This window comes from Silene latifolia, chromosome 3 (genome assembly GCF_048544455.1).
Source record: "Silene latifolia isolate original U9 population chromosome 3, ASM4854445v1, whole genome shotgun sequence".
NCBI lineage: Eukaryota > Viridiplantae > Streptophyta > Magnoliopsida > Caryophyllales > Caryophyllaceae > Silene > Silene latifolia.
The window spans coordinates 9454008-9480815 of record NC_133528.1 but is presented as its reverse complement, the minus strand read 5'-3'; the positions used below and the strand labels follow the sequence as shown (position 1 = coordinate 9480815).

General features: G+C 37.0%; 3 protein-coding genes across 4 annotated transcripts; 1 reads left to right on the top strand and 2 right to left on the bottom strand.

Moving 5' to 3' along the window:
* Nucleotides 1-1832: 1832 nt before the first annotated feature.
* LOC141647115 (sister chromatid cohesion 1 protein 3) lies at nt 1833-6341 on the bottom strand. 2 transcript variants are annotated; one of them, XM_074455159.1, is made up of 13 exons: nt 6053-6341; nt 4798-5059; nt 4558-4604; nt 4412-4461; nt 4237-4307; nt 3808-4115; nt 3601-3715; nt 3380-3516; nt 2858-3300; nt 2687-2723; nt 2530-2575; nt 2303-2438; nt 1833-2206 (listed from the first exon to the last, which is right to left on the bottom strand). In XM_074455159.1, the coding sequence occupies exons 1-13, from the start codon at nt 6174-6176 to the stop codon at nt 2108-2110; spliced, it is 1875 nt and encodes a 624-aa protein (XP_074311260.1). In that variant the 5' UTR covers nt 6177-6341; the 3' UTR covers nt 1833-2107. The 2 variants fall into 2 exon arrangements, with proteins under 2 accessions (XP_074311260.1, XP_074311261.1); XM_074455160.1 differs by having other exon boundaries at nt 3808-4112.
* A 3066-nt stretch (nt 6342-9407) lies between these two features.
* LOC141647113 (COP9 signalosome complex subunit 3) lies at nt 9408-14290 on the bottom strand. The gene is made up of 11 exons (XM_074455156.1): nt 13989-14290; nt 12848-12963; nt 12509-12755; nt 12213-12270; nt 11983-12072; nt 11665-11730; nt 10690-10779; nt 10427-10585; nt 10123-10244; nt 9905-9977; nt 9408-9827 (listed from the first exon to the last, which is right to left on the bottom strand). Exons 1-11 carry the CDS (start codon nt 14171-14173, stop codon nt 9759-9761), a joined length of 1275 nt encoding a protein of 424 aa, XP_074311257.1. The 5' UTR covers nt 14174-14290; the 3' UTR covers nt 9408-9758.
* A 6363-nt stretch (nt 14291-20653) lies between these two features.
* On the top strand, nt 20654-24689 carry LOC141648620 (uncharacterized). The gene is made up of 2 exons (XM_074457348.1): nt 20654-24224; nt 24334-24689. Exons 1-2 carry the CDS (start codon nt 20654-20656, stop codon nt 24687-24689), a joined length of 3927 nt encoding a protein of 1308 aa, XP_074313449.1.
* The last annotated feature ends 2119 nt before the right edge of the window (nt 24690-26808 follow it).

Sequence of the window (26808 nt, the reverse complement as noted above, 5' to 3'; positions counted from 1 at the left end):
TTCAAGACCTCCAGGCTGCTTTATCTGTCATTTGTCTTTTCTAGAAAACTTCTTATACTCCTTGCTTTGTTCACTTTACTTATTCCATTTTGAAAGTCTTATTCATTTGTTTACGTTTCTATTTTTAGAATGAGTTTAATGTACTGTATATTTTGTCACCTACTTTGGTATGTGAGGAGCCAAATTTTTTTTTTTTTTTTTTTACTGTAGTAAAAAGATGTATTACATAAAGTTTAGGCTCTCGGAGCCCATGATACATCCATTATTTAAAACTAATACAGCATTAGTAAGACAAACTAAAGAAACTAAGGCAGTATGGGAGAGAACGGACAATTAGCCACAAGCGATTGAGCAAGCTTCACCGTCACCAGCACAAGCCTCGGGGTGACAAAAATAAGGTGTACTTACGCTCTTGCAAAAAGAACGTAGAAAGAAAGGGTGAAAAGCAAGACGACGAAGTCTGCCATCGATGGAGATAACTCTCCTACACCATAGAGATTGAATCCTTTGATCATAAGACCAGCAATCCGAGAAAAACAGCATGCAAAAAGATGAGAACAAGGACAAACCCTCAATATCCACAGATTCGAAAAGGCACCAACTTTTAACGAATCCAACCCACACTTGACATAAAATATAGGGTTATTTAACGTTAATACTCCGAACTATTGGTCGCCTTCTCAAAATACTCCCAACATCAAATTAACTCACAATAAAACATACTATTGACATTCTCGTCTCGTATTATACTCGGGTAATTTATGACCTGTAAAATCAGGTTAAAAATTCCCTTACCTCTAGTAAATCACCCACCCAACCACCCAACACCCCATCATTCTCCATTTACCTGCCATACTCATCACCTTCCTTGCATTTACACCATTGTCAACCATAATTCAACATTGCGGCCTCCCAGATTTCGTCGCCGTCTCCTACCCATAAAACAGAAACACCACCATTCAGGCAACAAACACCATCATTCAGACAACCAACACCACCATCGAGTACCGCTACTCCGACATGCATCTTGATAAACCGTGCCTTGTGGCCTTGCCTCATTGATGTCATCGTTGTGCCCCTCCATCAATTATATTGTCAATGAAAATTTTCAGAACCCTAGATCCCCAAATTAATTTGGGGGTAAAGACTATTTTGGAGTAATTTAGAGTGGTGGTTGTGCATCGTCATTGCCAATGAGTTGTAAAACTAAAATGGAAGAAAAGCCCGAGATATGTAGACTAATATAGACAGAGTTGTATTTTAGTTGCCTGGAATCAATTTGAGACCACCAATATGATGCATGGTTTGTATCATACTGATGCAGAAAGCAAAATGCAGAAAAATGCTAGATGTCTCTGACTAGCTATACCATGTTCATGATAGTTCGCCTGATGGTTCTTCGATTGGAATAAACCGGAACAACAAGGAAGTCGTTATGATGGTTTTGAAATGGGCTTAGGTGTTCCGTAAGCTTGAGCGTAGGTGGTTATGGGTGGATGGTGGCGTATGCGGCGTTGTTAATTTGGGACGTTAAGGGTCGAGTGGGTTAATGGGTGGGTTTGTATGGAATATTAGAGAAGGTGACCTGCTAAATAAGTAGCCGGTTACCAAGTGTAATACGAGAAGAGGGGGTTAATATCAGTCTCAACTCAATAAAATCTTAAATTTGATGTAATTAAAAAAAGAGAAAATTTAGAGCCAAATAGAATTCTAAAATCGCGCCAAGCTTAGACCAACTCGATTTCAATGGCTCGACAAGTGAGGTATTTTTTTTTTTGCACCACTAGTTGAACACGAGTCATTTTCGGAACTGAACTACTGAAGTAGTAATGTACATAATTAACATATATGCAGGATTATTATACTGCCAAAAAAGTGTACAGGATACAAGTTTGTGAGTAGGTGAAAACCTATTATACATACGGCTATGCCGCTACAACCTATAATAAATTAAAAGGCAAATATTATGGGACAAAAATAAAAATACAAGTTCTCCTGGCAAAGGACAGGCTGCTTCCTTAGATATAGACCACTTTGATGTGCCAACGAGATCGTAAAACCTGTAAAGTACGGACAATGAATGTCCGTCAAGTCATTGATAACCGCCTCAAAATTTTGCCATCGAGAAACTGGGAGTCAACTTCAAAGTAATGTCACCGTAAGGTTCATCCTGCTTTACATCAATTAGTCCACGATCTTTGAGAACCTGCAATTGGCACCAGATTACCGATACATCATCATTGGCAAATCATTCGAAGGAACATACATGACAATGTCCAAATAACACATTCCAGGTACTTACCAAAGTCTCGTAGAACATTCGTGCACACAACTTCCTGCGCCTTCCTTCTAAGATGGCGTTCAGGCGGAGATCCTCAGGAGGACTCTCGGACACTTTGGATAAAGGTGAATGATCCTTCAAGTATTGGGCCACAGCTCTGCAACCAGACAAACAGATAAAATTACTTTTGCATTTTTCAGCCTAATTTACTAATCAAGACACAAACAGGCAAGAAGCAGAATGGTCACCTTGTCCGCACAGACATCGTGTCTCCTTGGCGACTTCCCTGGGAATCTGGTACGACACGATACATTAATGTCATTACAAGGTTCAGAACTGTATACAACTAGCAGAACCTGCCCTAAAAAGCAGGAAGAAAAAAAAACACTGTTACATGAGACTTACCAGAAGGGCTGCTATCTTGTTCCAAAAAGAAGAGGTCCTGCAATGTCACAAAGCAGGCAGTTCAGCTATAACGTATTTGATTCAGACAATTCAGAGGTGGAAGTGCTACGATATTAAGACAATATTCCAAGTGCGACATTCCTATCAAATAGTTAAAAGTTTAGAACTTACATCAGATTCCCTAGAATTTCGCCACTCGGGAATGTCTGATAATTCAGTGTTCAACTGATCACTTGTCTCCCCAAAATTCATGAAAGGCGTGTCCATTTCAAAATCGGTAGAGCGAGTAAACGTTCCTTGATCAGATTGCGTATTGGCAGTTGACTCAAATCGAGGCTCTGTAACCATACTAGGAATCCTTGGAGATGTGGGAATCTCTACATTTTCAAGGACCTGCGTAGGTGATCTAAGCGGAGAAGAAAACGCGTCCCTAAAGTTATGTCCAGGATCACCATCTGGAGAACGTAGAATCTCAGTTTCATCAGTAAAATTAGGACCGGGCTCACGGGATTCGGCAGCCCTTGAATCCGGCTGAACTTGTTCTGACCGAAGCAAGTTGGGATTTAAGACAGTCAAGTCTAGGCTTGATATATTTACGAGACTCGTACACATTCCTGTCAAAGAAAAGACATCAATATTGTTGATCCAGCAGAAAAGGATAACCATCACGTACTTGTATTGCTGTCTACTCACCAGATATCAGCGGGTCTAGAAAGACCTCTTCTTTCTTCTTATTGTTGTTATGCCTCCACATATCCAACGCAGAGGTAGGCAACTTCTTCCTTTTCTTAACTAAATCAGAAGGATCGCTAAGCGCCTTTTTAATAAACCTGTATTACAAGCTTATAAGAATCCAAGTGCACTGAAACTAGGAAAAAAGGTAGCTTGGCATATAGGGATAAACAATATCATACGTGTTATTCAGAACAAGGGTCTCATCAAAAAGCTGCTTTCTCTTTCTCTGTCGTGGTTGAGGCCTTTCCGGGGAAGGAGATGGACGGACTACCAAATCAGTGGATCTAGCAGCAACTGTAACATCAAAAGACAGTGATAGGTCATTCAGTCTGAAATTCTGTGGTGATTGGATTAGAACATTTTCAGAAAATGATAAATGTACCCACCAAAAGTATCTGATTCCACAAGAGCTCTATCAGTTGGAGGAGAAGAAGGCCCGGAACCGTGTGGGGTTGGGATCCGAGGAGTTAGTATACGCGCTGACGGTGGTGTACCAATTAACTTCTCAGTTGCATCTCTCAAAGGAGACATATTTGGTTCGACAGTGGCAGTTTCGACGTGAGGCCTTAGAACTGGGGTAGACATGTGAAAGTCAGCGTCAGTGTGGTCTCGCATTATCTCACGATCTTCTTCGAATGGGTTAGGAAAAGGATCATTAATATCATGAGCAAGAGAATCGGGAACTCTAGGGCTGCTGCAATCACAAAGGCATAATTAAGCGTATTTTTTCATATTTGTAGAAAAACAAATAATAAAGTGTTGGAACCGTAAGAGAATAAGCAAATATGAAAATTTATAACTGGTGAGAAACATACTCTATCTGCATTGTTGTTTCAGTACCCCCATTCAACGATGCTCCAGAATTTGACGCGTCTGGAATGATTTCCTATGAAATAAAACAGCATTGCATTGTTAAAATCCCTGCGGCACAAGACTGACAGCAACAAACAAGAAGCAAACCAACTTAAAGAATGGTAAGTAACCAATTACATCGTCAAAGGTAATTCTGACATAAAGCTGTGGATTTTCAGGGTATTGATCTGTAAAACATAGCGAAAGATTATCAGTACATCGTACAATCACAAAGGATTACAAATTCGAAACTGTACAGCAACAGCACTGATAAAAGGGCAAACCTCTAAGAGTAATTTCATCAAGGTTCCGAAGGTGATTATCCGGAGATCTGACATATGAAATCGAAACAGATAGTCAAAAATACTCCTACGGGATTGCTTGGATTGAGCACAAATTATAACAAGGCTACATGGAGGTAAATAACGAAGCGTAGCCTTGTTTTCAGCTCTATTCCCCACAAACAAGCCCTAAAGTGAAATACCGCAAAAAAGAAGGCAATTAAAAGAAAGGAGGAAGCATACCCATCAAATAGGGATTGGTCATCAATGTCAACAGCATCAAGGGCAAAGTTCTCAGGCAAAGTGACAGCATTAAACTGTGCCTGTGTAGCATTTTCAGGTAGATTAACATCAGTTGCGCGAAAAGCATTCCTTAAGCTAACCCAAAGTACATTGCAGTCATGGTGCAAGTACTCAACTTTCTTCGAGTAAATCCGAACAACACCCAACAACAGATGACCATACATTCTGAGTGCTATTGGAACCTCCGGATAGATAATTCTCTCTGCCCAAATGCACAAAAACACATTATAACACCACATTAGACAGCAAATTAAATCACCACATTAGTCGAAAAACATTAAATTGTTACAAAAGATAAAAACTTGAAAAGAAAAACATACCAATAAACTTAAAATAGAGTGGTCGGACATTAAATTTAACAAACAAACTTGGGAGAGACGTCTCTTACTAAGTTATTGAGAGACTAATCTTTAGTACCCATTTATCTACTTTTAGTGATCCTTTTATTATTGATGGTGACATTGTAGTTTCGTAACTATTTTACGTAATAAATGTACCAATTTTATTATTAATAATGATTTGTAACTATTTTATTATCTTTAGTACCATTTTTTCTTAAAATTGTAAGATGGTCTCTCAATAAACTCAACAACACAATCACAAATCATCCTGAATACAGCAAATTTGTAGCAATGCACTAACTTATTGAAAAATATGTGAACTTGAAAAAGAATAACACATATAAATTCAAAAAAAATGGGTTAGACATTACATTAATCATAAATCATCATTAAATTTTTACAATAAAACAACTTAGCAAAGATGAAATCTTTAAAAGGAACCCTAAAACTGAAACAATTGAGATTTAGACACTCATAGAACATCATGAACATGCAAAAGTAATAGCAAAACACTAAAATTTTACATAAGATGAAAACTTGAAAACAGAAAAACCCCAGTAAAACTGAAAAAAGGGGGATTCAGACATTAAATTAATCATAGAACACCATAAATATGCAAAATTAATAGCAAATCACAAAATTTCACAAAAGATGAATTTTTTTACAAAAATAAGAAAACCCCATTAAAATTAAAAGAAAAGGGTACAAGAAAAAGGGGAAAATAAACAAAATTGACAATAAATTAATCAAAGTAGATGATGAAGATGCAAAATCAATAGAAAACTGAAAAATCAGAAAAGATGAAAACTTGAAAAAGGAAAATGAAAAAGAAAAAGGAAAAAAGAAAGACTAACCAACAGTAGAAGAAATATCAGTAGAAGCATAATGAGATTTCTTGAGTCTATGTTGAAGATGCGCAGCACACCATACTGTTCCTAATGGTCCTTTTCTTGCCAAATATGTTTGAGAATAAAACATCTTCTTCTTCTTCTATAAATTAACTTAATTAATTAAATTACTGGGTTTTTCTACAGAGATTTAATTGAGTTAAATTAGGGTTTGGAAATGGTGGATATTGAGTTTTAATTGTGTTTAATGAAGGATGAATGTCTAGAAAGTTGTGTGTAAGTAACTGGTGAAGTTGTGTTTGTGTCTCTCAAATCTCAATATAAATTGGATTTTGGCGCGGGCACTCTAAATTTCTGGCGCCTTTCTCACTTTTTATAGCAACACACCTTTTTTCAAATCGTGCCAAACACACCTTGTTTTAGCTTCCTTCCGTTATAATATAAGAACGGATAAATATCATATTTAACATTTAAGGAATTTTTTTTACTTTTTCCATATTTATTTCTTTTGTATTCATACTATTTATCTTATTTTGAGCTTAAGACGAATATACCCGTTTAAATTAAGAATTTGTGTTAGTTTTCTAAAGACGGTTGTGTCTCTTTTAAGACATATATGATATATCCATTTTACAATTAAAAGGAACCAACTACTACCTATATATAGGTCAAACTTTTGTTTATTATTCTTTAGGTTAATGTTTTTATCTTCATCTATCTAACTGATTAATACTAATTTAGATCTCGTGCAATAAATGTGCGGTATTTATAGAGTTTTTACTTTTATATTACTTAATAATGCTAAATTAATACCTCACTAATTTTTCATATTTCATGTCATTATATTTTGATATGAGAAAAAAAATTGAACTGTAAAATTATTCAAGAAAACCGAGTAAAATTGAAGTGCAAAATAATAGTGGTATCTAATTAATTGTTCATTTTTTCGTTATTGTATATTTTTTCGAGGAAAAAAAATTAAAACTGAAAATTAGTCAAAGAGAATTGAGTAACATGCTGAAATATATTTTTTTAAAACTATTTTTTATACCACAAAGCTAATGATTCCAATTTATTAATTCTCTCATTTGTTTTTGTCATGAAAGTAATCAAAAAGATTTATAGTTTTGTTTATACATAGTATGAGTCAAGTCATTCTCAAATAATATCATCAATAAAAGATTTAATAGTTTATAACTTTATATTATTTATATTTTTATTAAAATACTATAGTTTAGTGTTTAGTGAAAATTATAGAATTTGATGAAAAAATTAATATTTAATGATAATTATATAATGAAATACATTATAATTATTAATTACCTTATTTAGGGAATACAATTAAATTATCAATAGTTTCCTTATTTATAAAGATGCTTTTTGGAGAGAAAATTTTGGAGTTCACCTATTCATTTAGTAAACCGGGGATTTGATTTTTTTTAACTATAAAACAAATATTTGCGTCTCAAACAAAAATTTGTGTTTCAAAATTTTGTATCTGTTTTGGGGTGTACTAGTGAATTCTTATCTATTTGTATTTTTTGTAAGTTTTATCGGTCATGTGAAGTATGCAAGTAGATGCGTGAGATAACTCTGTATTTTATCATTATTTTTCTCCCTTTTTTGTCTTTTCGTATCTTTATGTCAAAACGAATAGATAACAAATAAGTGAGACGGTAGTATTTTTTTCAGTTTGAATATGTTTTTTTTTTCTTTTGTTACATTTTGTAAACAAATGTAATTATGTAAAGACATTTGGCCCTGTTCTTTTAGACTGAAACGTAATTAAACTGAACTGAACTGAACTTATAGGATCTGAACTGAACTTACAAAATCCGAATTTAAATTAACTTAAATTAATTTAACTTAACTATTATTATTATTATTATTATAAAAGCTCAAAACTTTTATTGAGATTAAACAAAAAAATTTACAACGAATTATTAGGCAGCCAAGAGAGAACATTGATAAGAAAATATAGTTTAAAACACAAGATAATAACATTTTTCCGCTTTATATACATTTGTTTTTTTCATACATTACACTACGATTACATTATGATAAAAAATAATGAGAGGAATAATAATTTTGTTTAAAAATAATAATGTATATATGTATCGAATAATTAATATTAAATTTTTTTGCATCCGGTTTTAAAAATAATACTCCGTATATAACTTTTCTGAACTGAATTTATACGATCTAAACTTAAAAGGATCTAAATTGAACTTATAGGATCTGAACTGAATTGAACTTATAGAGAATCTGATCTGAACTGAACTTATAGAATCTGAACTGAACTAAACTTATAAGATCTGAATTGAACTTAATATATCTTCCAAAAGAACATGGCTTTTAAGGGGTAACAAATAATTGGAACAAAGAAGTACGGAGTACAACATAATTACTCCATTTGAGTGTCACATTAGACCACCCCCAAGCAAGGTCAATTGGGGGGTTCAATTTGTGGAAGGTCATCTTAATCCAATATTAAGCTAAAGATTAGGGTGACCTAAGGGTTGAAAAGGTGAGAAGAGGTCAATTGATGACCTTCACTTGCTCAAATTGACCCAAGGATTGACCTTCCATGTGGCAAATTGTAATTGGTTACAACATTAAAAACATAATTAAAAAAAATAAAACTAAATACACAATATGCAAATAGTATTTCATGTTTTTTTCAAATCATGTTTGCTTTTTAATTATTTATGCGTTTATTTTTTTTAGTTATTTATGCGGTTTTTTTTAATTATGTTTGCGGTTTTTTTGTTGTCAATGAAATCGTCTTTTCAATTTTTAAATTTTAACATTGTTATTTAATAATTTTTTCCAGTAGTGTACCCCATTAAATTAATATTTAACATATTGAACTACTTTTATTTTATGAAAAATACAAAAATAACTTGTGTATATTTAGTTAGTAAATAATAATTGAAAAAGTAAGAGAGAGGTTTTAGTGGGGTAGAGAATGTGGGAAATGATTGAAAATGATGAAAGTGAAAAATAATTGGATTAATTAACCCAGGTCGTGACCTTCTGCTTGGGAGAGTGAAAATAGGTCAAGTTAATAAGGGGTGATTAAGAGTAAAAATTCTGAATGACCCGATTAAGTCGACCTTTTGCTTGGGGATGGTCTTAGGACATTAGACAAAGTGCAACAAAAAATAAAGAATATTGTAGCTCTAGTTTGAGTTTTTACGTTAATACGGAATATCAAATTTTTATAATGTGGTAGTTTTAGCACTTGCGAAATTCAATGCTTGAATAGCAACAATCATTCATTGACCATTATTCATATTATTATCGTCTATTTTATTCAAGTTGTAGGCTTTAAACGCTGAACTTTGAACTTTAACCATGTCAAAATCACTTTGAGCCGTTGAGGTAGTAAAATACCAATAGAGCATAAGCGCCCAAAGCGACAAAGCCCGACTTGCAATTTGCAAAAAAAAAAAAACCTACTTAGGTTGAGCATACTCGGCCACAGTTTTCTTTGTACTAACTGGGCAACAAATTAGACGTTCACACATTTGAAAAGACTACTAAAAACAAAGTAACTCAGCGAGAGCCTGATAATGATCCAAAAACATGGTATTGAGGCTTGGCCGAGACTGACACCGACACCAAAGTTGTTTTCTCAGCAATCTCCATACTACATGATAGTCAACTCCTATGCAAATGCAGGGATGCCCAATAATGCAGATGTGGTAAATCAGATGTTGAATCGCTGTGGCACTCCGTCAAAATCATCAAAGTCGAATCTCTGCCGCTCTTTCCCAACCTGTAGATTCATTTGGATTATATGACCATTCAATTGATCGGAACATTTACTCCGTATTTACTAAAAGTAGGGTTTACCTTGGCCAGGTACAGTGGATCACAGGAAATTTTTTCATCGACAGCAGTTAGTTTCCTGGACAAACCCATTATCCTGCAGAGAAGCCAAAAAGTATGCATACATCATTTGTATTAGCTATAAAAGTATGATTATGCAGTAATTACTTGAACTGTCAGACCACGAACAAGCGCAATGTAACAATACTCAACACTACCGTGATGAAGATCAAACGACATACCTCTGGATGGACTTGTCTATGGTTTCAATCATCTCACACGTCTTATACTGTTCTGGATCCTCATGGAACCTAACCATTCCATCTTTCTGGTTAATTGTCGCATATATCTGACCATCCTCAATCTGGAAACAAAGGGAAGATACTCAGATAGTCAGAAATTGCCTCATCAGTCGGGAATGATAGCAAAAACAATGGTATTTAAGGAGAAACATCACCGCAAAAGCATAGAACCACAAATGGCATCACATAACTAGAAAGATACAAAAAACAATGACCGACAAAAGTATAAGGTCCAATAGGGTACCATTTGCAGAACATTCATCTCCGCTTCTGTGGGACTGTTTAATTGCACTGTATTGGCAATATCTTCAAGAGATAAGGTTATGTATGTCTGAGTCAATCTCTGGATATTCCGCTTATATATAGATGACACAACTTGCTTCACCAATCCCAGATTATTGTCCTGAATACACAAGTAGAAAGGGTCAGAGTCCTAAGCATATGCAACTTTTAGCTGGGATTGAATTATTCGAAATAAGTTCATCTGCCCTAAATCGAATAACTCACCGATTCGAACTTTAGCTTGTTCACTTCGACATGATTCTGCAGCTCAGCAATGTCTCCATTGCTATAACTAGTTGCTAGTTCAAGGTAGGCCTGCATCGAAAGTAGCACAAGTGAGTTTCATCAAGTTACCAAGTTTGCATCTTTGCTCTTTGTTCCTGCAAATAGGGGTACCACTGTGTGGAAAATGTACAAATGTTTCCAAGTAACCCATGATAAAACTTGCATCACCCAAAAATGTTAGTATAGGAGGGGAAGACATTTTATTGAGTCATTTTGTTTTTTTTGCTCTAATCAGGCTAATGGTGCAGGTAATAAGCAACCACGTGAAGCCAATGTTTACAAAGTCGGTCCTCATAGTTAGTTTATTAATAGTTCGAAATCAAAATCATTAAGGTACACTTGAGCTTTTTTCTAGGCAACGCATTCAAGTTACTACTTGCTAAATACGCATTGAACTATAATAGTAATCAAGCTACAAGGCAGAACACAAACCACTTGCATCAACAAAATGAAAAAAAGAATCACACTTCAGATAAACTTGAAAAACTACTCACGAGCCACTTAAATCTTAGGAAAATGTGGAAGGCAATAGTTACTTAGTTCTATTTCTCCTCCCCTCCCCTACCCTTCCTTTTCCTTCTTCAATCTCACTCCCCTCTCCTCCTCAAATGCTTTACATACAAGTTCTTAGAGAATGCCCCAGCAAGCCAATAGGTAGTTAGTTCTAAGCTAATCATAATAATGTATAAAACAGACAGAAACAATACATTCTCTATCAATACAGCGGGGAGTTTCTCATTTTATAGCAAAGATTACATGTCTGAGCATCTTGACTACCAAATGCCTATTCCTTGCACGTAGCTTTTATACGATGTATGCACCAAAATTCGAAAGGCGAGGATATACACAGCCATCCTAGTCTTTGAACAAAATGAAACGCAAGAACAGAACTACTTCTTCTATAGCAAAAAATACCTGAGTAAAATTCTTCAAACTCCTCTGAGCCACAGAAGAAGTGTACTTTGGAAAGTGAGTATTGTGCTGCCACCAGAGAACTATGGTCAGAGCTTCTTATCAAGCACAAACATGACAAACGAAAAAGCCAACAACGGTACTGTTTCCAGAAACTAAATTGTTTAAACTATTATGTAGGTCAGTAGGTGCATTCTGTTTTTGCTTTGTTGAAAAGCAAATAAATCATGCATCACCTCCAGCACAAAATGGAATTTAATGGTCGAAAAAGCAGCAGCCAGAAAAGTGGAAAACGTAAATATGGAAATAAGATGAATAAACCTGGCCATTATGAATGAGGGAGACCAATATGTACTTCTTGTATGCTTCAACAGCTATTGAACTTAAAGTAGACATTGGAGAAGTAACTACCTGTAAATAAAATGTAAAAATTACAACGGTCAAACGGGAATTAGGCTATTTATTTACAATGAAAAGAGACACGTGCAGAAGGATAACCATTATATATGCTACACAGCATATAGAACATTAATCATAAACCAGTAACTTACGTTATGAAGAAGCTCCAATGCTTTACCATACTTCTTCAAACCTATGTAAATCATCCCCCTGCAGAGGGAAATGCATAACTTCAGTGTTTAGAAATACTCCTTAAGCAGGAATAGATTAGTCCAAAGTATAGACCTAGACAAAATCAATGGTACAAGTTGAACGGAACTTTGAGAGGCAATATCTGAATTGGTTCGAGTGAGATTTACTTCTTCAAATATTTACTCAGTTAGACTCTCAGAATGCATCAGATATGGTTTAGAAAAACCTTCAAAAAGCACAAGTGAAAGAAACTTGCCCATAATAGCAGTACAAGAAAAGATCTTTTGGGTGGTCCACTTCTAAGACATCTTCCTCTAACAGCGATAAACCAGTCTTGTAGCATTTTGCCGATATACAAAGAAGAAGAAAGTCGGGATGAAGAGTAGTAAGATGTTCAGAGGAAGCTCGAACTTTACGGATGGCTGTCAGCATTGGGGCAACGCCTCTGATGGGAGCATCAAGACCCATGACTAGATCTTTAAGCTTCTTACAGACATGTATAACTGACAGAAAAGCAACAATAACCGTAAGGGGCACACAGAACATCAACAAATAAATGCAGTTATAATAATATGACTATTGCTAACATACATACATTTTTCGGATGCGAGACGAATCTGTTCAGGGCGACAAACATTAATAAATCTGGCCACCAGTTTTGAAACCTCACTGACATCATCTTTTGGTACTCGAGAAAATAAGTATGCATCCCTATCAACATGACAAACGAAAATATCACCAACATATATGAAGCAAAAAAAAGTCTGTGCTTCACTTCCGCATGCCATGTATGTGTTAGGTGTTTATAGAATGCAAAAAAGAACACATAACAGAAGCACCTCATAAATTTAGATATAACAACGGCATCAATTATTAAGAGAGCATTACTAGCCAATGCTATATTCGACATAAATCCAAACAATTCAAAAGTAATTGGGCAAAAGTTGATCGGATAAAATAATATGAGCATCTATTGAATTTCAAGACTTCGCTGATTTTGAATATTTACCCTATGTCACTTCAACACCTCACCCTTCACTTTGGTTTTGAATCAGAGTAACACACGTTTCATTTATAACATTGTACATTGGTATCATAACGAAGTTTTCGAGTATTCTGCACTAGTTTCAGACCGATTATCGTTCATTCTACTCCGATTCGTGCCCGAAATTATTTCTAACCAAATCGAATAAAATCAAAATACATGAATATCATCCAAAAAGCCCTAATTTAACCAAAAAAAGGGGCAAAACCCTAAAATTCAATCATCAGTCACCTACAACAATCTCAAAAATCCACAAACAACAAACTTTTGCACAATATAATCATGCCGTGTCCAACACTAGCACTACAGCTGAGTCGTAGTAACACTGTTTCATTTATAGCATTGCGCATTGGTATCATAACGAAGTCTTGAGTATTCTGCACTAGTTCTGGACCGATAATCGTTCATTCTACTCCTATTCATGCCAGAAATTATTTCTAACCAAATCGAATATAAACAAAAGACATGAATATCATCCAAAAAACCCTAATTTTGACCAAGAAAACAACGAAACCCTAGAATTTAAACAATCTCAAAAATAAACACATATCTAACAAATTCCGGTAAAATGAAGCCCTAATATCGACGAAAAACAGTGAAACCCTAGAAATTCAATCATCAACTACAACAAAATCAATAATCCACAAAATAAACACCAAAAAAAAGAGGAAAATCGAGAGAGAAGACGAACAAGAGGTAGAGATAACCGAGCGAGTGAAACGAAGGATCGAGTTGAGAAAAGAAAGGAGGTAAGCGAGATGAGTTGCCTCGGAGCGAGTCATCGGAGTGTTTAAGGAAGACATGAAGTTGATGTAAATCCGACGTGGTTCCCGATAAACCTTGGATTTGCGCCACCACTCTCTCCACCGCGTCCATTCTCTCTCTGCTGTAATTTTTCTCTCCGCTGTAATTTGGTGTTCTATTTTTTTTACGCTCTATGAGTCTGTCTCTATTCTCTTGGACGTTTTGAGGTGTATATTTATAAGGGTTTTTCTATTTATTTATACGGGTTTTTCTATTCTATGCCTAGTTCTATGCCCACTAGGCAGACATAGGATAGGAAACCAAAATAGAAAAGAATTAAAAGTTATTTTTATGGAAAATTGTAATATCTACTTCTATTTAAAATAAACACATCTAATTTTTTTCCTCTTTTTTTTTTTGAGTATTTATAAACCTAGCAAATTGGTCAATTGGATCTAGTTCTTTCAAATCGGGTTATTTGGAGTTTCTCTCAGGGTCGTGCTAAAGATCGTCGATATTTTTACTAATTATCGTCGATACGTAATATAAACTAGTTGGAAAGCTCGTGCGATGCACGGGGCTCCCAATATGATTATATGTTAAAATATATACTAATCATTGATGAAAAAAAATCCGTGGTTGGTTTAGTTGATCACCGATGAATTATTAGTGTTTTTAACATAAAAGTTTTGTCATTATATAGTATAATATCAAGTGACATAGTTATAGTATGTTGTTAGTTCTTTCATTGTTACCGGCACAACTGGTTTTTAATTAAAAAAAATGATATGAATGTTATGTAAAACAACTCGTGTCAAGATTATATATACTTAGTATGTTCAAAGAAAATGTTAAATCTCTTACAACATAATTTTTAATTTTACCTTGACTATTTTTACAATTAAGAGTATTTGCTCCATATATACCTTTCGCAAAATCAAATCCAAAATGAATTTCAACAGAATTAGTAGTCTCTAAACAACAATCAAAAATATTTGTTATTCTATTAAATAGAATGGAGGGGACAGGGGGTGCTTAGTAGTATCATCTTTGGCAACATCATTTAGTAGTTTATGGCATCACTAAAATCATTGGGTTACCAAGTTAGTATTTTATAGCAACGCTGAAAGCGTTGGTTTAAGTTACCATGGTCTAGTAACAAATTTTTTTTAAATTTAATAAAAAGTAAAATCATGCTGAAAATGGGAGCAAACAAAATTTTGGGGGTTGATTTAGATGAGGATCGATTAATCATCAATTCCAATAACAAAAACGCAACGAAAACGTTGTAGCATTTGGTATTAACTATATTACTTGTATAGCATTCATAGATATAGTTGAATTTTAGAGTTATAATTCTTATTGTTTCACGCACCATCAATTTTTTTACCAAAATAGTCTTTGACTATGTATACTTAAGACTACTTATCCTTTGGAGTTTCATGCAAAATATCTAATACGACACCTAATTTTGTAAATTTGTGAAAATTTCTTTGTAAATAATGTTCTTCGTGTAGCCTTAATACCTTTGGTCTCTATCATCAATAAGAACCTAAATCCCTCGGATGACAATGTTTTTGATGCTTTTACGTAAAGCTGACCATTACTAAATATTGGTTTCGACACATAAACAAGAGTCCATGACTCTTGTTTATTGTCATGGTGTAGAACAGGTTCAATGTATATTGTCTCCGCTTAAGAACGAAAGGAATCTTCGCATCCGAGTACGTCATTACTATCCTCGGGTTAAGTACATTTTGCCGACTTTGAAACCTGTAATTATCTTCCCTTCTACTACGAATTTTCCAAGGCGATTTATAATAAGACAGATCCCCTTACATAATCCTCTTACAGAGTTAATGTTCCTAAATTCTCAACAACATAATCGGCATACCCCTTTTGAGGGGATCATTCGCTTGATTTATGAGATAAAATTTACCTCTAACCGGTTCCAAAGATCGTTGACAAATCACTTGTACCTTTTGAAAGAATACGCTACGAACCATCAACGAACTACTCTTGACTATACTACTGATGAGACTAAACCCACGAATAAATGGAAAAACCCCGAAATAAGGGATAGAAAAATGATTCTTACCAAAAGGGAGACTTTCATTGAATAGAAAATAGAACTGTATACTATTGATTGAAATATGAAATAATTTTGAGACTACCATCGATTGATAATCAATGGAAGCCCCGCGTATAACAGATGGAGGTTAGGGTTTTTAGAGAGTTTTTTTAGAGATAAAGGGGGTTTATGCAATTGCATTGTTATTTACAACTTAGTCTTTTAGAGTAAAGACTTATAACTTCAAGATGAATATCATTGGCAGGGCTAGATGACCGTTCAATGACAGAGCAATATCATCAAGACCAGATTATCAACGAATAATTTCGAGCATGAAAATTACAGCAAAAATTGCAAATATCAACAAAAAAATGTCAAAGATTTAAACTTTTTAACGGTTTAATGTGTCAAAGAAACAGAAAATAACAGAAAAGTAACAGTGAAATATTTTAGAGGGAGAAAGAAACTACAAATTAATATTTAACAATAAAATTCTTTTAAAAACATTGAGAAGGTGATAATCAATATATTGTTCAGACACGGAGGTCTAATGCAGCTATGTAACGTTGGGGCTTGGGGATGTTGCAGAATTACGAAAAATAAATAATCACAGAACAACAACGTGATTATGAATTTTTTGGTCTTGTTTGGCTTTTAATTAATAGGCTCATCCTACCTATTAAACGAACAACCACAGAGCTGAGATGTCAGCCTGTGATTAAAAGTCAAAAATTCAAAGGTCAATTTTTAAACAAACCCACGTTCCTGAAATTCCGGAAATAATTTATTTGTTGTATTCATTAATCTGCTTGCTTAATTCCAACCTACAAATTCTAATCTAGGAGTACAAAACTAAAATTTATGCCATTAATTAATGGTCTGCCATGTCCTACAAATCAAGTTCAATTTAATTTACATGCAACAGCAATAAATAAAATCAAGAACCGAGATTAGATCATGAGCTAAAAACGCAGCCTAATTTACAATGACATTTTTTTTCCTGATGTCATTCATCAAATACGGATGTGATGTTGAAATAACTACTAATATAAATAAATAAATAAAATATTTGAAATAAATACTAAAATAAATAACTTGATCAAAAGATGTATGTATATCAAATATCTGAAATAACTCCTAATATAAATTGAAAAGGTGTTACAGTTGAAAAAAAAAACCAGAAAATAATTATGAAAGATTTAAAGGAATTATTAGAATAAAAAAAAAAGCAGAAAAAAAGGCTAATTTTATAGAAAAATAAAACTGAGAGAAAAAATGATATTGGAAATTTCGCACATACAAAATATCAATTGAAAATGTTTGGATCATGGTTTGCAAGAACCCAGAAATTTTATGCGATCGATTTACACTTTTTATATTCAGCGTTGTATTTATATGAGGTGGGATTATATGGGATTTTAATATTTTAACCGGAGAGACAGAGTGGTAGAGGTAAGTGAGAGAGGGTGAGCTGATTTGGGTGATGTATTATGTATGTATTGATGGCGGTGGGTAGTATTTATTTGGACGTGTCATGTGTTTAGGGTTTCGTTAGTAGAGTTTGTTATATGAGCCGGCCCAACTTTGTAGATCAAATTGCTAGACTTGTGTAGGCATTAAAATTTTATTTAAGTGTCGAAAATACAGAAATTAATTAATTCGAGTTAATAATAAATAAATTACTCAATTTAGTTATTTTTTGTCCCTTTTAAATCAAATTTGGGTCATTCTGAGTTATTCGGGTCCAAACAGAAGTCAAATTGGGCTAAAATTGCGAATGGGCCGAGAAATGGGCCTGTGACTAAGCCCGAGGAAAAGCCCAACCATTTCTCTATAAATATAGAGAATTTCATTCATTTGAAGAGATAGAAAAAACTTGAAGGAAAGAAAAGCTCTGGAATTCTCTCTGGAAATCTCGTGAAATTCAACGTAAGCAGTCAACAAGCACAACAAATTCGTGCCGCCTGCGCAAGAAAACTCAAACATTCAAACTCGAATATTCAAACATTCAAGCTCGAATGTTCAAACATTCAAACATTCAAGAGAGACTCAAGTCGTTCGACCCTCTCAAGAATACAAGTCAACGTCGCGCGTAGAGTGCATACACCCTCTACACGCGTACCCTATTTGTTTAGAATCAGAGGATTATTAGAGATTTGTACACGAACTTTTCTGATATTAATAAAAACTCATTTTGTTTCCTTGTTTTGTATTTCAGTTATAGCTATACAAAATTTGTTGTTACAAATTTGGTGAACCCGACGTGAAAACCTCTACCTCTCATCTCTATAACAAGTTTACATCAAGAACAAGGATGTCTTCCAACACATCAAGCACACCTTCAAGAACTTATGCATCAATCCTCAAAGGATCTCCTAGTGTTGCACCTTCATCAAGCATGCCCTCAATTGGTGTTTCTACAAGAAGAATGGCAAAGAAGGCTGCTATCAATGCTGCTACTGAAAGCTTGCGCACCGCTCATGTTCCTAAAAGGCCTCGTAAGTACTCAATTGCATCCATTGCTGCTGCTGCAACTGCTATAATCAACAAGGCTTCATCTCCACAAAAGGAGAGTAAGGAGTTCAAGGCTAGTGGTGATTCATCCCCTCGCAAAGTGAAGAAAGCAACGCCAAAGAAGAAGGAGGAAGCTTCAACCCCTATCTTCGAATCAGTCATGGTGGTTGGTGGCTCTAGTCTCGAAGAACAAATGGAGAATGTGAACAAGCTCCTCGAGAAGATGATGCAAGAAAATGAAGAGAAGAATAAGAGGATTGAAGAGCTTCAAAGGGAAATGGAAGAGCTTCGTAACAAGGACAACTCAAGCCATCATGACACTGAAGAGGAGGAAGAAGAAGATGATAAGAAGGATGGTGAGAAGCCCCCTAAAAATGATCTTAGTTCCTACACCGAGAAGAAACTGCAAGACTTGATAGCCAACACAATCAAGAGCCAGTTAGGTGAAGGTTCCTCTAGCAGTCTTCGGTATGTGAAGCCCTACACAAAGAGAATCGATGTCTTACGCATGCCTGCTAGATATCAACCGCCCAAGTTCCAACAGTTCGATGGAAAGGGTAACCCCAAACAACACATTGCTCACTTTGTGGAGACATGCAATAATGCCGGGACAGATGGAGACTTGTTAGTGAAGCAGTTTGTTCGTTCCCTCAAGGGCATAGCTTTCGATTGGTATACGGATTTAGGTTCGAGTCGATCGACACCGGGACCAAATGGAGAATGAGTTCATGAATAGGTTCTACAGTACAAGGCGCATAGTGGGCATGAGTGAGCTAACCAAAACAACCCAATGGGAAGATGAAGCTGTTGTGGAATACATCAATCGTTGGCGCGCACTAAGTCTGGAATGCAAGGATCGTTTGAGCGAGACTTGAGCTTGAGATGTGCATCAATGGAATGAAGTGGGACCTTCTATACATCTTGAATGGGAATAAACCAAAGAGCTTCCAAGACTTGGCAACACGTGCTCATGATATGGAGATAACAATCAATGCTCGAAAGAAGACGAACTCATCTTCCTCTAAGCCCGCTGGCGAGAAGAAAGAGTTCAAGAAAACCGACAAGGGTTCTAAAGGCTCATCCAAGGAATCTATGACAGTTACCACCAGTGACACACCCGTCAAAATCTCTGCAAAGCCTAAGAAGGATACATACACCAAGGACTTCAAGCGTGATAAACCAACACTAAAGGAATTGCAGAACAAGAAGTATCCATTCCCTGACTCAGATCTTTCATGCATGCTCGATGATCTGTTGGAAAAGAGGGTCATCCAAATTGCGAGAATCAAAGCGCCCTGACCAAGCAAACAAGACGGCAGATCCAAACTATTGTCGTTATCATCGTTTAGTTAGTCATCCCCTTGAGAAATGCATAACCCTCAAAGAAAAGATTATGCAATTAGCAAAAGATGGGAAAATCATCTTGGATCTTGATGACATCAGTGACAACAAATCACACCAAATGTGATGATTGAAGGACTTGAAGGGCCAACCATGGAGGTTTCGAATGTGATAGTCCCTCATAAGCAAGAAGAAATATGTGTGCTTCAATTTGGAAGTCTTGAACCCATAGCTTTTCGAATGCAAAAGTCAATATCACTACCACAAAAGATAACTGAAGGTGCGACTGCAACCATGGAGGCCATCAACGATGATGATAATGAAGGTTGGACATTGGTGATACGAAAGAAGCCAAGGAAGCAAGTAAAACCACAAAATCAACAACCTCCACCACGAAAGAGAAAACAAACTAAGAGGAGGGGATCACGTCGTTCCAAAAGTAAAAAGAAATTAAAGAAGGTGATCAAATCACATGACCTTCCAGCTGATTTGTTAGAACAACAACCACCAACTCCCGTCATTCGGAGGAGTTTTTCCCAAAAGGTTATCTCAACGGTTATCACAATCACCGTCGTAGTTATTCTTGATGAAAATGAAGGAGATAAACAAAAGGTTGGTATTTCGGACCCGCGTTGTTCGAACACTCAAGTCAATCCAAAGACACCAAAGTGTCTTTGCCGTTCTTGATGCTCTTCCAAAGCGCATGGGATGGAAGCAAATTTTTCACCTTCCTAAGGAGATGCGTCAACAAGTTATCCAGGCCCTTCAGGAATCCAGAGTTATACGAAGAAAAGGTAAAAGACGCAGGGGAGCCTGCAGAGCAAGAAAATAAATGTGTATCTTGCAACACCGCCTTATCATTCTCTGATGAAGATTTGTTGCTTGGATCAAAGCTCCACAATAGGCCTTTGTATGTGTCAGGCTATATTAGAGGCAGGAGGGTGAACCGTATCTTAATCGATGGAGGGTCTGGTGTAAATCTCATGCCGAAGGCAACCATGGTTGAGTTAGGCATTACGATGGATGAGTTATCCAGTAGTCGAACAATAATTCATGGCTTCAACCTGAATGGCGAGCGTGCTGTTGGCATAATTCGTGTGAATCTTAGCATGGAGGATTTATCTTCTGACACCTTATTTCATGTTATTGATGCAAAGACCTCGTTCAAGTTATTATTAGGTCGGCCCTGGAAGCATGAGAATGGTGTAGTTGCTTCAACTCTCCATCAATGTCTAAAATATTATCGTGGAGGTGAAAGAAGGATCAATGGTGATGTCAAGCCTTTTTCTAAGGTCGATTCATTCTTCGCGGATGCAAAGTTCTTCGAGGAAAGTGGCACTTCAAGTGAATTCTTACCATCCACTATTTCATCAACTGGGACGAGAGGCAAAGAAAAAGAAGCTGTGAACTCTCCAAATACTTCTAGTAACGATGCAAAAATGGAAGTGGGCCAAAGTAGCCAATCGAAGAGCAACGAAAAAGTCAAACATGTTGAGGAAGCTAAGAAAGAAGATCCACAAAAGAATGCAGCTCCGGTGCTTCGGTACATTCCAAAGTCACGACGCAAGGAAGGTGAAAGTCCTTTTGCGAAATATCAAAGCTCAAAAACAATGACCAAAGAGAAAGCTAAGTCCAACAATGTAGTCAAGCAAGAGTGGATGGTGAAGCTTATCACCCCTCTGCCTAGCACGGTTGAAAAACAAGTTATAAGATACGCTCCTACAGGGTTCGTCCCATCATCAAGCGAATCGTCCCAGGGTCAAGAAAAGGGCGTGTTCAACTCCAATGCATATAAGTTGTTGGCTAAAGCTGGATATGACTTTGAAAATCCCACTCCATTGGGCAAAATTATCAGTGTTGAGCCTTATGGCTTGAACGAAACTCAAAAGAAGCTTTTTAAGGAAGAGGGGAGCTTCAGTGCTTCCAAGGTTGGTTTAGGCTATGAATCTCCTTCGCCTATAAAGATTGGTGCTCAAAGAAAATTAGATGCATTATCCTCTCAGTGCATCACACCTGAAGAAATGACAGAAGATGAAAGTACAAATGAGACAACATCGCCAACACTCTCTGTCTTCGATCAGATTCGACCACCTGCAACAAGAGTGGCTCTTTCTGTGTTCGATAGATTAGGGGGGCATAGTTTGTCACAACAAGAAATACCTTTAAGAAATCGCTTTTCTATCTTCAAGAGATTGGGTGTTCAAAATAATGCCACTTGTGCTTGTCAGTCAAGTACCTCATCACATTTGAAGAAGAAAGGTTCAGTACTCAAACATTTGGGAGTTTCATCTCGTTCGGTGTTTGATCGCTTAAAAGACCCCAAAGGGATTGAAGATCATAAGCAATCACATCAAGCCTCAGCAAGCAACAAAGAAGAGGTGAAAGTTAGTAATGATCTCAGAAGTGTTGTCCCTTCCAGAATGAAGCGCATAGAAGTAGTAGACATAGTGCAAGCGCAACCCTTCAAGGTAAAAAGGCACGTTGTGGTCCTTACAAATCAAAAGAAGTCATCATCTTTCCAAGAAAAGCGGAAGTCACGACTTGGTGAAGCCTCAACAACACCGAGTGCAAGCAACAAAGAAGAATTGGAAGATAAAATAATGACATCTTGTCACATCACCGTAGAGGAAGTCCCTGATGCTAGTGAAGAGATTGAAGCTGATGAAGCTCCAGCATTGCTAGAGGACGGGGGGCAATCAACCGTCGATGACTTAAAGGAACTCAACTTAGGTACTTCGGAGGACCCTCGACCAATATATACTAGTGCTCTTCTTACAGAGAAGGAGGAGGATGAATACTTCAAGCTCTTAACTGAGTACAAGGACGTCTTCGCTTGGAGTTACAAAGAAATGCCAGGATTAAGTCCTAAAGTCGCAATGCATCGTTTGGCGATTAAGAAGAGTGTAAGTCCTAAGAAGCAACCTCAACGACGTTTTAGGTCAGACTTGATTCCTGAGATTGAGAAAGAAGTCAACAAACTCATTGAAGCTGGTTTCATTCGAGAGGTAACATACCCAACATGGATTGCTAACATTGTGCCAGTAAGAAAGAAAAATGGCCAGTTACGCGTATGTGTGGATTTTCGGGATCTCAATAATGCTTGTCCAAAAGACGATTTTCCTTTGCCAGTCACGGAGCTTATGATTGATGCAACGACTGGACATGAAGCTCTTTCCTTCATGGATTGCACGGCAGGATATAATCAAATTCTTATGGCACCTGAGGATCAAGAGGCCACTGCGTTTCGTACTCCGAAAGGGATCTTTTGCTACAAAGTTATGCCATTTGGTCTCAAGAATGCAGGAGCAACATATCAACGTGCTATGCAAAGGATATTTGATGACATGTTGCACAAAAAAATTGAATGCCATGTTGATGATGTTGTGGTTAAGTCCAAGAAAAGAGAAGACCATATCAACGACCTTCGTACCGTCTTTGAAAGACTGCGAAAATGCCAACTCAAGATGAATCCGCTCAAATGTGCCTTTGGAGTTACTTCGGGGAAATTCTTAGGATTCGTGGTACGACATAGAGGAATTGAAGTTGATCAATCAAAGATCAAGGCAATTCAAGAAATGCCAGAGCCTAAAAATTTGAAGGAGCTTCGTGGTCTACAAGGTCGCTTGGCTTATATTCGCAGATTCATCTCTAACCTCGCGGGACGCTGCCAGCCATTCAGTCATCTTATGAAAAAGGATGCTATATTCCAATGGGATGACAAATGTCATAATGCCTTTGAAAGTATCAAAAAGTACTTGTCATCTGCACCTGTGTTGGGGGCACCGCCTTCCGGAAGGCCTTTTATCCTCTACATCGCCGCACAAGAACGTTCACTGGGGGCATTATGTGCTCAAGAGAATGAAGATAAGAAGGAGAGGGCTCTTTATTACCTAAGTCGAACTTTGGTGGGAGCTGAACTGAATTACTCTCAAATCGAGAAAATATGCTTGGCTTTGGTCTTCGCAATTCAAAAACTAAGGCACTACATGCAGGCACATACCGTCCATGTAATTTCAAAGGATGATCCTATCAAGTATATACTCTCAAGGCCAGTCTTGTCCGGTCGTCTAGCAAAGTGGGCGCTTCTACTCAAACAAGATGACTTGGTCCACGTGCCTCAAAAAGCCATCAAAGGGCAAGCTTTAGTGACTTCCTTGTTGATCATCCAGGTCCCAAAATGGGAACTTCAAGATGATCTTCCTGGAGAAGAGATATTCTATGTGGATGTACTTCCGCCATGGCAAATGTATTTTGATGGTGCAAGAAGACGTGATGGAGCCGAGTCGTGTTGTATTCTTGTCTCCCGAAGGTCATGTGTTGCCTTACTCCTTTGTGCTCACTGAACTGTGCTCAAACAATGTGGCAGAGTATCAAGCTTTAATCTTAGGACTTCAAATGGCGATTGAAATAGGGGTCAAAGATTTAGACATCTACGGGGATTCTTTGTTGGTAGTGAACCAAGTCCTTGATGAATTCGAAGTGAAGAAAGATGATCTCATTCCCTACCATCAATATGCAATCCGGTTACTTAACAAGTTGGATTGTGTTCACATTGGACATGTGCCTAGGAATGCCAATAAGTTGGCTGACGCGCTTGCTAATCTTGCAGCCACTTTGGCACTCAAAGGCGAGGGAAGTCACGACAATTCCATTTGCAAATCGTTGGGTAGTACCGCCGCTAGAACCGCCGCTAGAAGGAGGAGAAATTGCAGAGTCATCTAACATGATTAGTGTCTACCAAGTCGATAATGATGATTGGCGACAACCTATCATCGATTTATTGGAACATCAAAAGCTTCCTGATGACCCTAGACATAAGGTAGAGATTCGTCGTCGTGCTCCAAGGTTCATATATTATAAGGGAACACTTTACGAGACGATCGTTCCTCGGCAATGGCTAAGATGTCTTGGCGAAATCGAAGCTTCAAACCATGTACGAAGCTCATTCGGGTGTTTGTGGCGCTCATCAATCCGGTCCAAAGCTTCATGATCATGTGAAAAGAATGGGGTACTATTGGCCAACCATGGTGCAAGATTGCATGGACTTTGCGAAGAAGTGTGATGCTTGTCAGTTTAATGCAAATTTCATACACCAACCTCCAGAACCCTTGCATCCTACCATTTCATCATGGCCCTTCGAAATGTGGGGACTAGATGTTGTAGGACCCATCGCTCCAAAAGCATCAAATGGGCATGAATATATCCTCGCCGCAATGATTATTTCTCAAAGTGGGCGTGTTGTCGGTGTACGTGAAGTAAAAAAGGAAACTGTTGTTGAATTCATTCGCACTCAAATCATCTTTCGGTATGGTGTACCACAACGCATCATAACTGATAATGGCAAGCCATTCTTTAACAAGTTGATGAGAAGTCTTCTTTGAAAAGTTTAAATTTAAACAATACAAGTCTTCCATGTACAATGCTCCTAAGAAATGGCTTAGTGAAGCTTTTAATAAGACGCTATGCAATTTGTTGAGAAAAGTGGTGGCGAAGTCAAAGCGTGATTGGCATGAGAGAATCGGTGAGGCATTGTGGGCCTATCGTACTACATATAAGACACCTACTCAAGCAACCCCGTATGCGTTGGTGTATGGAGTTGAAGCCGTGCTGCCGTTAGAAGTTCAAATTCAATCTTTAAGAGTTGCCATTCATGAAGAACTTACAAGTGATGACAATGACAAGCTGCGCTTGGAAGAGTTGGAAGCTTTAGACGAGAAAAGGTTGCAAGCACAACAAAAGCTACAATGTTATCAAGCACGGTTGTCACGCGCATTCAACAAAAAGGTGCGCCCTCGATCTTTTCAGGCAGGAGACTTGGTGCTCGCTGTAAGAAGGCCGATCATTACTTCTCACAAACCTAAAGGCAAGTTCACTTCTAAGTGGGATGGGCCATATGTCGTGCAAGAGGTATACACCAATGGTGCTTATAAGATTGTTGACGAAGACGGTGTTCATGTAGGACCGATCAACGGAAAATTCTTGAAGCGCTACTACTCCTAAGCATGAGGCTAAACTGCATACCAATATAAAACTCAAAATAAAACAAAAATAAAAATAAAAAAACAAAAAAAAAAAAAAAAAAAAAAAAAAAAAAAAACAAACAAACAAAAAAAAAAAAAAAAAAAAAAAAAAAAAACTGAACTACGTAGGCTTGATCTTGTAAAGTACTTGGGTACTTTGTGAGTACGTAGGCAACTTGAGTAAGTCATTTACTTAGGTGCAGCCACATCCCCAAACAAAAAAATCCCTTTCACGAACTACGTTGGCTTGATCTTGCAAGTTGTCACCATCGTCGACTTGTGAGTACGTAGGCAGTTTGAACAAATATTTTGTTCAAGTGCAGCCACACCAAAATTTCGAACCTCTCAAATCGCTCCTGGCCCGCAAGAGTTTAAACTGTGCACGGCTAAATAAACTTCAAATCGATCGATCTTTAAGGACAAGGACAATCTTGATCATTGGCGAATTTTGCCTTAAGGAAAAAAGATGTTCTCGTATCTTCTAGATCTCCAAATGTCTTGCCATCCATCGAACAAGTGTAGACCATGAGTAGTTGACGGTGATCCTTCAGTTATCCATGATTCTCGATCAAGCAAGTTTCAAGGAACATCGTTCATGTCCAAATCCTCCAAGCACTGCTTCATATGGCTCATCGCACTCCTTCCACATGGACATAGAGAGCCTTGCAAAGTCCTTTAAACAAATCTCGCACTGCGTGACGGGTTGATGGGAGTAGGTTGAATGCCTCATGCGATAGACTGGTCTAGCGAGTATCGAAGTGTTCCGCCTCGAATTCCTCAACATCTCTCCCGGTCAACAGGCCAGCTACATTCTTGGCATC